An 11393-nucleotide genomic window follows, 5' to 3' on the forward strand; every position below is an offset into this window, starting at 1 on the left:
AGCGTCGGAAGAGTCCAGAAAGGGCAATGCCCCAGAGGGCAGGAGGACCCAGAGGAGGAGAGAGCAGCGCAGAAGGTGGAGCAGGGCTAGGATCTTAAACTGGTGCGGAAGGGGAGGAGATTCAGACGGGACTTCGCCGATCTAGGGTTTAAGACGTAGGGCTGCACGCTCTGGCTTTGAAATGGAAACTAAACTTCAATAAAGACTTTTGAACATTACATCAGCCTGGCGTTGGTCCTCTGTGAGCTGGGACCTAGAGGCAGCTCTGACAGCATTTTTTTTTGGGGGGCGCACTCAAATAAGAGTTGTGTTATGTACTGAGTTGAATAGGATCCAAACTGCAGCAGTCTGATTGGTCCTAGAACAATAGGATTCAGAATGCAGCAGTCTGATTGGGCCTAGAACAATGCAGCAGTATGATTGGTTAGCAGGAACCACCCAGTCATACTCCAGATAGAAGTGAATCCACAACCTGATTGGCTTACAGTAGAATTCCGGAATTAGCCAATCATGTGCAGCCCATTGTGTAAATAATGTATATAAAGCAGATACTTTGAGGGGACTTGCATTGATTCCTCCTCACCACTATGAGCTGAATAAAGAGCATGAAATCACTTTGCGACTCTGAGTATATTTCAAGTTGCAATCAATGCCAAAGACTAAAAGTTCACCCAGAATTTTAAACTGACCCTCACATAGTATCCTCAAATGTCAAGATATCAGGTATCTAATGGGAAGCAGCCCAGGACCCCTGGAATATTCACCGTTTGGAAATTGGCATGGCATGCAACTATGTCTATCTATCGAACTATTGATCTATCTATCCCCAATCTAAAACATCATACAATGATCTTTATTACCTTTGAATTTCTTGGTCTCCTTCTCCAAAAAAGGATGCATTTTAGAGAATTTATCTATTTGCTCTTTTAATCCAGGAGGAAAAGCTATTGCATTCATGATTTTATTTTTATTTTCATTACACCTAGGAAGAAGAAAGTGAGGTTTATTGTGCTCCATCAGGTCATTCTCAAGTCATTCTTAATTCAGTCATCAGAATGAAGGAGAAAAGTGGGAACAGCAGGAAGATACCAAGGGATCGTCCACGATAGGTTTGTCTTTCATTCCCCCTGCTTTCCCCAGGAAAGTCCCTGCTGTTTACCACTGAATCGGAACAAAGGTCAAAACAAAATAAAAAAATTCCTTCCAGTAGCACCTTAAAGACCAACTAAGTTAGTTCTTGGTATGAGCTTTCGTGTGCATGCACACGTCTTCAGATACACTGAAACAGAAGTCACCAGACCCTTTTATATAGTGAGAAGGTGGGGAGGGGTATTACTCAGAAGGGTGGTGGGAATGGGTGATTGGCAGATAGCTGTGATGAGCCTGTTGACAACTCTTAACGACTGCAATAGGTAGAGTCGTCAACAGGCTCATCACAGCTATCTGCCAATCACCCATTCCCACCACCCTTCTGAGTAATACCCCTCCCCACCTTCTCACTATATAAAAGGGTCTGGTGACTTCTGTTTCAGTGTATCTGAAGAAGTGTGCATGCACACGAAAGCTCATACCAAGAACTAACTTAGTTGGTCTTTAAGGTGCTACTGGAAGGAATTTTTTTATTTTGTTTTGACTATGGCAGACCAACACGGCTACCTATCTGTAACTGGAACAAAGGTCAGTCGGGTTTTCTGTGGATTGAAAGCTGAATAGAAGCAAACATTTGTGGGGTTTTCTGCTGATTTATGTTTCTTCCAATACAGTGATAAGAAGCAGGTTTTCCCAGGAAAAGCGGTGGGACAAAAGAAAAGCCTCTCAGACATCTGCCTAGAAATCACAGGAAAAGCAGATGTGTGGATGAGCCCTGTGATAGCAGCAAATGGTATTGTCTGCCCTGTGACCATTACAAAGACCTATGACAAACTGGAAAATGAAGTATAATGCGGGGGGAGGGAGTATAGTTTCTCTGAGTTATTCAAGCCCCCTTGCCATGGCAAGGCAGTGATCAATGAAGGGAAACCTTTATATGCCTGTTGTCTTTGTCCATGGAGTTTTCTTGGCAAGGATACTGGAGTGGCTTGCAGGTTCCTGCTGGAGGAGACTCTTGAGAGTCCCATGGACTGCAAAAAGATCAAACCTATCCATTCTTAATGAAATCAGCCCTGAGTGCTCACTGGAAGGACAGATCCTGAAGCTGAGGCTCCAATACTTGGGCCACCTCATGAGAAGAGAAGACTCCCTGGAAAAGACCCTGATGCTGGGAAAGATGGAGAGCACAAGAAGAAGGGGACAACAGAGGATGAGATGGTTGGACAGTGTTCTCGAAGCTACCAGCATGAGTTTGACCAAACTGCGGGAGGCAGTGGAAGACAGGAGTGCCTGGCGTGCTCTGGTCCATGGGGTCACGAAGAGTCGGACATGATTAAATGACTAAACAACAACAACAACAATATGTTTTTAAACTATTTTTAATACAGTGGAACCTCGGTTCTTGAATGCCTTGGGAGCCGAACGTTCCAACTCCCAAACGATCAAAAACCAGAAGAGATTGTTCCAGTTTTGGAACATTCTTTGAAAGCCGAATGTCTGGCACAGCTTCCACAGCTTTTGGTTGGCTGCAGGTAGCTCCTGCAGCCAATCATAAGTTGTGCCTTGGTTCCCAAACTGCTTCAGGAGTCAAATGGACTCCCAGAACGGATAAAGTTTGGGAACAAGGTTCCACTGTATTGTATTTTAATCCATCAACTGCCCTGACAGTGGAGGGCAAATAAGAAATCTAATAATCCAAGACCAACAACATCTCTGATATGAAGTATACAATAGATGAAGAAATATCATCACTCCTTCCTAAACTATGCATTTTATATGCATAACCTCCCCCAATCTTATGCATTTTTGTATGCTGTTCTAGGCATCCCCCAGTACGCTTTTTGTACATTTCCCCACACAAGATACGCTGGTTTGGATTTAAAAAATGCATCACAAAATTTGTAAAATTGTGAAGCAGATTGGTAACTGTTTTCTGATCTGCTTATTGGTCTGTAAACTGTGAAGTAGATTGGTTCACATAAAAGTATAGACCAAATTAAATTATCCCTTACCTCCAATGAAAGAAATTAATATTATTAATATATATTTTTTAATAAAATTAAAAAATAATATTATTCATATTCATAACAAAGCCACATACCTTTCCAGGATGCTTCTCATATTCTAGATGGAAGAGACAGAAGGAGAGAAATTCAGTCCTTTGCACCAGACCCCTCCCACACATCAGTTCACAGAGGGGACATAGTGTATTTTTCTATGTATAACACAATTTTTGCTGCAGAGACAACGCGCTAGTCCAGGGACCACAGGCCCCACTGGGCAAGGCAGGCGTGAGAAGCTGCTCTCAGTCCTTGCCACTTTAGAGCCTTAAGGGGGAGCAGGCTGGAGACACCAACAAGATGCAATTTGAACGGACATTAAATGGACTCATTGTTTTTGCCAAGCTTTCTTTGACCAACCCAGTTCCTTCCAGCAGTTTATTACTTTTCCCTTTGCTTATATATCAACCAAATCCTGAAGTGCACACGCCTACTGTAAATACTTCTACAGTGGTACTTGGGTTACAGACGCTTCAGGTTACGGACACTTCAGGTTACAGACGCTTCAGGTTACAGACCCCACTAACCCAGAAATGGTACCTTGGGTTAATAACTTTGCTTCAGGATGAGAACAGAAATTGGGCGGTGGCAGCAGGAGGCCCTATTAGCTAAAGTGGTACCTCAGGTTAAGACCAGTTTCAGGTTAAGAACGGATCTCCTAAACGAATTAAGTTCTTAACCCGAGGTACCACTGTATAGACCAATGAACAGAGTGTGTGGCGGTACAGCCCTTCCCCAGAGGACAACCTGGATTATTTCATTGTGCCAACTCTTACCTGAAAGAATTCAGTCGCTGGCTGTTTCTGTTTCTTTTCCAGCTCCTTGATAAGGTCATCCATAGAGGCCATTTCCTCAGATAGTTTTGCAATATGTTGGTCCTCACAGGATTTGATCCCATTGTCCAGTTCCTTCAACTTAGCCAGCAGGAGGTGTTCTTGTTCTTCCAGAAACTGGTGCAATTGCTTGAAATCAGCCATGATTTTCTGCCTCTCCATGTCTGTCTGCTTCTGCAAGGAGAGAATCATGGCCAAACAAAGACATTTAGATGTCCCTTTGATTCCATATGCGCAAGCTGACTGGCAGGGCAGCTGATGTTTACTTCAACACTCACAATGGTACAGAAGTTCAGTCACAGCTGAGGGAGGCAGGCAGGCTGGCTTAGCAGGACACGGCCTCTTTGCTTGGCTCAGTCCTCAGTATTTTCCTGCTGCTCACCTATTACTGATCTATTAGCTCCTGCTGCTGCTCTCTATTTGCTGGTATCTTCATCCTGCCTTGGCCACCTCACTCTGCCTAATAGTAGGGCCGTGAGGAAGTGATGAGAAGGAGGAAGACTGGCTTGGTGGGGTTCATTCTTAAAGGATTGATGCTGGCATGGGTGGACATTTTTGGAGTCAAGGACTACATTGGCCCCTAGACAGCCCTACCAGTTTTAGCCTGTCCTGCTCTTCAAGATCTGAAGCAGAGACCTTTCCCAACTCTACCACCCATTATCCATTTAATTGATAATGCCAATGATCAGACCTGGGACACTGTGCAAGTGAAGAATTAAGGCCTCACTCTGTCAAGTAAAACCATCCTGGAGAGGGAAGCTATACAAGTTTGAACCTACATACCAGCAGATTCTGGCTTTCGGTCTCCACTGTCAGTTTAGAAGACAGAATTTCTTCTCTCTGTTTGTTCAGGAACTCCAAATGACGCAGAATTTTACCCTGGGGTGGGTGAAAAGGCATTTGGGTTAGTTTTGGCAGCAGAGATATAAACTGTAACAGGAAACCAAGAACACGAAGCTTGAAAGGAGTCTATGTACAGTTTCTAAGAAACTTCCATTCTCAATGTAGAATTAGATCAGGATTCACATATGCATATTTATATAGCTAATATTTAATTTTCTGATTAAATATGGGGGGAAACAAGGGGACTCAAAATTATGGGGAAATAGCGTAAAAGAAAAAAGTTTTCTTATATACCAGATTTGCACAAAACAGAATATCTGTATGGGATTTGGATTCAGATCCTGAGCCAATTCAGTCACCCTCTCACATTTTCTGCACCAAACCATGTTCTTAAATTGGGGTACGAACCAAAGGTTGTGGCTGGTGCACAGCCCTATTCAGAGCTCATTCTTTGTCTTTTTCTTTTAAGAAAAACAACTTGCAGTATTCACCTTGAAGTTGTCACAGGAAGTGCCACACTGCTGGTTCCATCGAGTTCCCCCAGAAGAAACTGGACTGCCCCTAATAACATCCTTTACCCCTCATAACTTCACAACATTTGCTCCTCCTTTTCCCCCCTTGCAGTATTTTGCAGGTAGAACTTCCTAGGCCTCTGCTAATAGGAAGCTTTGATATGGTTCTGCAGCAGAATTGTGAGCCACATGGCTACATTGCTAATACCTGATACCTGTGCTCTGGGGTTTGGGGACATATCTAGAAAGAGGGGAAGCGGCCTTACACTGAGTTATATGTACCTCTGGTCCAACTAGCTCACTACTGGCTGTACTGACTGGATTTCTGATCAAGTACATTGGTTCCTTGGTTCTTAAATGCCTTGGAATTCCAACGCCTTGGTCCTTGTTTCGAATATTTTTCAGAAGTCAAACATACAATGTGGCTATTGTTTCCCTGGGGGTCGCCTGCACCAATCAGAAGCTGCGCCTTGGTTTTCAAACATTTCAGGAGTAAAATGGACTTCTGGAATGGATTAAGTTTGGCACTTTTGTTTTTGCTATTTATTTTGTTGTTTTTGTTTTTGAGACTTTTTCAGTTAATTTGTTTTTGTGACTGTGTGGAACCCAGTTCAGCTACTGATTGATTGATTGATTGATTGGTTGAGCGATTGCGGAAATAGATAAAAGCCCCCCATCCAAACAATGACTATCATCAGTGCAGGTAAAGAAAATTTTTTTTTTTATTTTTATCATCTACAATACTGTCTTATTTATTTTATAGTAAAGTACATTGATTATTATTTTCATGTTGTGGATCAATGGTCTCGTTAGATAGTAAAATTCATGTTAAAATTAGGGGTTGTTTTTAAAAGTCTGGAATGGATTAATCTGATTTGCCTTACTTTCTAAGGGAAAGTGCGCCTTGGTTTTGGAACACTTTGGTTTTGGAACGGACTTCCAGAATAGATTAAGTCTGAGAACCGAAGTACCATTGTATATTCCCAGCCCTACCTAGAAACGCTAAGGATTTCTGCATGCAAGATGGGCTACTGTGACCTATATTGATTGATAGATTGAATGAATGAATGAATTTATATACTGCCCTATACCCGAAGGTATCAGGGCAGTTCACAGAACAAAATCCAAATATAAAACCACAAAATATATAATCAAAATAAAAACAACCCCAAAAAAGAACCATGTTTTAAAAGGGCATAAGATGTCAATCAAATCAACCAAAGGCCTGGTTAAAAAGAACGTTTTTGCCTGGCACCTAAAGGTGTATAATGAAGGCACCAGGCGGACTTCCCTGGGAAGAGCATTCCACAGGTGGGGAGCCACTGCAGAGAAGACCCTGTCCTCGTGTTGCCACCCTCCTGACCTCTCAAGGAGGGGGCACACGAAGGAGAGCCTCAGAAGATGATCACAGGGTCCAGGAAAGTTTATATGGAATGAGGCAGTCCTTGAGGTATTGCGGTCCTGAGCCATTTAAAGCTTTATAAGTCAAAACCAGCACTTTGAATAGGGCCCAGAAACTAATTGGTAGCCAGTGCAGTAGGACCAGGATCAGTGTAATACGCTCAAACCGTCTTGCTCTGGCAAGTAACCTGGCAGCTGAATTCTGCACTAGCTGAAGTTTCCGAACCGTCTTCAGAGGCAGCCCTACCTATAACACATTGCAGTAATCTAACCTTGAGGTTACTAGACCATAGACAACAGTAGTTAGGCTACTCCTGTCCAGATTGTCTGGATTGAGCTTCAGTTTGTTGTCCCTTGCTTATGTGCTATGGAACTTGCTCATGTGTTTAGTGCTGAATACAGTCAGAAGACTGAACTTTGAATATTGGACTTTGATACTTTTTCTATGGCTGCAGTCCTGAGGAATAAGGAAGTTGTACAGTAAATCATTAAGTGGCTGCAGAGCTTTCCAGTCATGTTACAAGACACAATGCAGCATATTTAAAAGCAACGGATTTGCAAAGAGCTTGGCAAGAAGGAAGGGCTTCCTTTTTTTCACCAGAAGCATTTGAGCGGGAGCGTGTGCAAAACAAACCTCCTTGTTTGAATCCTTTGCAAGCAGGACTGAGTCACGTGAGGCCCCGCCTGCAGATCCCTGCACACCTTGATCCTGCAAGCCACCACATCCCAGCTCCCTTCCCTAGGAGCCCAGAAGCCCACTTTGTGGCATGAGAAGGTGACAGCAGTGGCGTAGCGTGGGGGGTGCAGGGGGGGCCAGCCGCACCGGGCACAACATCTGGGGGTTAAGGTTAGGGGGCGCAAATTACTTGCCTTGCCCCGGGTGCTGACAACCCACGCTACGCCACTGGGTGACAGTGGTGTTTCTCGCCAGTGTGGTGTAGTGGTTAAGAGCGCTGGACTCGTAATCTGGTGAACCAGGTTCACTTCCCCGCTCCTCCACATGCAGCTGCTGGGTGACCTTGGGCCAGTCACACTTCTCTGAAGTCTCTCAGCCCCACTCACCTCACAGAGCGTTTGTTGTGGGGGAGGAAGGGAAAGGAGAATGTTAGCCGCTTTGAGACTCCTTCGGGTAGTGATAAAGTGGGATATCAAATCCAAACTCCTCTTCTTCTCTCCAGGCAACAATGGTGCACCCGTTTCCCTCTGGGGACTGGCTTTGGAGTGCTAATCCCTGCATCCCCAGCTCCTGACAACATTTCCACTGGGCAGACTGCCCTCCTAGACCACGGGGGGCGGGGGGGCTCCTGAGCAGAAACTGGTGGGCATAACATCCGTTTCCCAACATAAATTCTGGGACTCGAGAAAAAGAGAGACTGCTGGGACTGGGGAATATCACATGCTTCCACTAGGAATATAAGAAGCTGGCTTATACGGAGTCTGTTTTCTATACTGACTGAAAGCTGCTTTCCAGGGTTTGGGTCAAAGGCTGTCCCCAGCTCTACATAAAAATACTAAGGAATGAACATGGGACTTTCTTCAGGCAAAGCAGAAGCTGAGCTACGACCCTCAGACCAGCCCTCTCCAGCCCTGGTAGTTCTCTGGGTTCCTGGGGCAGGAAAAGGTGGGAGATGGTTGAAATGGGTACTTTTCAAGTTGGAACTTCTTGCGAATGTTCCTACTTCTGAATGCTCAGTACGAGATAGGAGCTGCAGGCCTCGCTATCTGGCTTCAGGCTGCAACATTCACCAGCTGCAGTTCACATCCTCCTCGAGTCTTTTTTTTGCCTGGCTAGAATGAACTCCACCAATGCTTCTCGCTTACTTAGATGGTGAACAGAGACGGCAATGAGAGCATTTGTGGGAACTAGCCTACTGCAAAAAGGTTCAATTTTCAAGTGTTGCTCTGTCCCTTTTGCCTCGGGACCCAATACGAATAAGAATAAGAATAAGAATAAGAATAAGAATAAGAATAAGAATAAGAATAAGAATAAGAATAAGAATAAGAATAAGAATAGAATAAGAATAAGAATAATTTATTATTTGTACCCCGCCCATCTGGCTGGGTTTCCCCAGCCACTCTGGGCGGCTTCCAACTGAATATTAAAAACAGTACAGCAGCGTTTGGGACACAAACACCCACCCACATGTCCCACCTGAATGTCACCTAGAGAAAAATGGGGCCTTCAGGCTGAAATATTTCCCCCTAGAATAAGTGAATAACTGAGCATCCCTTGGAAGTCTGGTCCCCAATCCTACATCTCCCTACCTGATACTCCTCAAAGGCCTCCTCCTTTGGGATCACCTTGTGGTCCCTATGCTCCTTGGATTTGTCGCACACCACACAGATGGGCTCTTGGTCATCTTCGCAGAAGAGCTTCAGGGGCTCCTGGTGTCTCTCACAAACCTTTCCCAGCGCTTCCGCCCCTCTGGCCATCTGAAGGCTGAATTTCTTGGCTATTTCCACAATGTTCGCCAGTTGCCGGTTGGGCCTGAAATTCCTTTGCTGACAAGGTTCCCTGCACTGAGGGCAAGAAGCATCTCGGTCCGAGTTTCCCCAAGTCTTGGTGATGCAGGTTTGGCAGAAATTGTGGCCACAGTCTATGATCACTGGATCTGTGAAATACTCCAGGCAGATGCGGCATGTCGTTTCCTCGCAGAGGTTCTGGACTGGACCCTCGTCTGCCATTTCGTCTGCCTGAAGTGGGAATAAAAGGCTTAGTTTCGTTTCTCCAGTTTCAAGTCCAAGGGTGTGCCATTCCCTCCCTCTGGGTGACTCATAGTCTTTGCAAAGCATCAGCATAAACCATGAGAAACCCTTACAGTGTGCAGCTTCACATCCGTACCATGCAGTCAAAGTGCATGATGTCTGCCAAAGAATCCTGGCAATGGCCGTTTACCCCCAAAAGCTACATTTCCCAGCACCCTTAACTAACTACAGCCCCCAGGAAAATTTATGGAGATCCCTGTACCTATTATGAGGCTAATAAAAGGTCTACTAACAGACTGGAGCAGGACTTTTGAATTTACCACAAACGGGACACTGTAGCTCAGGGGTCAGGAACCTTTTTCAGTCATGGGCCGGTCCACCATCCCTCAGACCATGTGGTTGGCCGGACTATATTTTTTTTGCCCCACAAACAACCCAGAGGTGCATTTTAAATAAAAGCACACATTCTACTCATGTAAAAACACGCTGATTCCCGGACCGTCCGGGGGCCGGATTTAGAAGGCGATTGGGCCGCATCCGGGCCCCAGGCCTTAGGTTGGTGACCCCTGCTGTAGCTGATATGATTAGGCTTTCAGATCAAAAAGTAAGTTAAAGTAAATCAGTCAAAAGAAAGAAAAGCAAAGCCACACATACACACCCGCTGCCTGCTTAGGTTTATGATTTCATGTGTTTTTATTGTGTGTGTCAACCCTGAACTCCCCATCCTGGTCCAAAGCTGTAACCACTATACCACACTGTCTGTATCTGAAGGAGCACCCAATCCAAGTTGGGTTTAAGGATAAAGAGCCCTGAGAAGGAGAGCAGTTGGCACTTTTCCACTACCTGTGTGCACGGATAGCATCCAGTCAACATACTTAGCAGGAAGACGCAGTCTTTCCCCCGATACGGTAAGATGGACAGCATTTCTATTTCAATTGTACAGTACTGATTATTTTAAAATTTGCTGTCTCCATGTATAAATTAGCACTAAGAATCACAGAATTGTAGAAATGGAAGGGATCCCAAGCGTCATCTAGTCGTAGGACTCTCAGCTAATGCATCTCTGACTTTCATGTACATTTTCATTTAAATTTCTGACCTTTTGTTTTTGGTGATATGGAGATGGTGGATCTGCTCTGTCCAAATGCCCTCGCTTGTTTACTTATTTACAATTCCTGCTTCTCTTTGTTCCTTAATTCCTCCACATACTGCCACTTCTCTACAAACACTCACATTCCTCATTTCACCTTTATTTATTAATTTTGTAGCAACATGTTAGATCTTCAAAATATTTACACACATACATTAGTAATAATTAGTAATAATTAGTAATAAGTTTGCATAGGCAAAGACGATCACACATACAGTATAATGAAAATAGAACCTTCTCTTTTCCGTATTAAACCTCTGTATTATATACACTGATTCAGAATATACATTGCGGTGGTGCTCTTCTCGGAGGCTGGATCTGCCACCCGAGGCAACTGCCTCACCTCGCCACATGGGTGTGCCGGCCCTGCTGTCCAACCAGCATATAAACATCTGCATGTATTGCTGGTCCGGCAGAGATCTGGCTAATCCTCCCACTTCCAGTTTTGGGGAATTGCTAGTTGTGAGCTGTGACGCCCTCTGTCGCTCTTGAATGTTCTATATTATCTTACCCCCTAACACCCCCTTTTATGCAGCTTAGTCTCCTTCCTCAGCCAGCCACCCTCCTCCAAAAAAACCCCCCCACCCACAACCTCAACTCAGTGAGAAGTCACCTGGGGCTGTTTCATGCAACTGCTCTATAGCTCTGTAAGGGGGAAAATATCATTTGTTGGTATTTTCTTCATCAGCTTTTGTGGGGAGCACTGTTTCCATTATGTTTGTACCAGAATGCACCCCGCTTTTATATGGGCTCAGATTCTATACACCCTTTTCCGAGTGCATAAGCTCCATGAACCCTT

At 44.5% G+C, this 11393-nt stretch overlaps 2 protein-coding genes across 2 annotated transcripts in view; one reads left to right on the forward strand and one right to left on the reverse strand.

Annotated features, from left to right (window-relative positions):
• Positions 1-11393, forward strand: part of LOC309336856 (zinc finger protein RFP-like) — a 210231-nt gene that overhangs the window by 80659 nt on the left and 118179 nt on the right. The window lies entirely within an intron of this gene.
• The window catches only part of LOC309336891 (zinc finger protein RFP-like), a 106564-nt gene that overhangs the window by 43285 nt on the left and 51886 nt on the right, over positions 1-11393 (reverse strand). The window contains exons 2-6 of the mRNA XM_081853370.1: positions 9004-9432; positions 4766-4861; positions 3926-4156; positions 3191-3213; positions 861-982 (exon numbers count right to left, since the gene is read on the reverse strand). Coding sequence (XP_081709496.1) covers positions 861-982; positions 3191-3213; positions 3926-4156; positions 4766-4861; positions 9004-9432 — 901 coding nt within the window. The remainder of the gene's footprint in view (positions 1-860; positions 983-3190; positions 3214-3925; positions 4157-4765; positions 4862-9003; positions 9433-11393) is intronic.

The sequence above is a fragment of the Podarcis erhardii genome (assembly GCF_964252035.2).
Source record: "Podarcis erhardii genome assembly, chromosome: 2".
Classification (NCBI taxonomy): domain Eukaryota; kingdom Metazoa; phylum Chordata; class Lepidosauria; order Squamata; family Lacertidae; genus Podarcis; species Podarcis erhardii.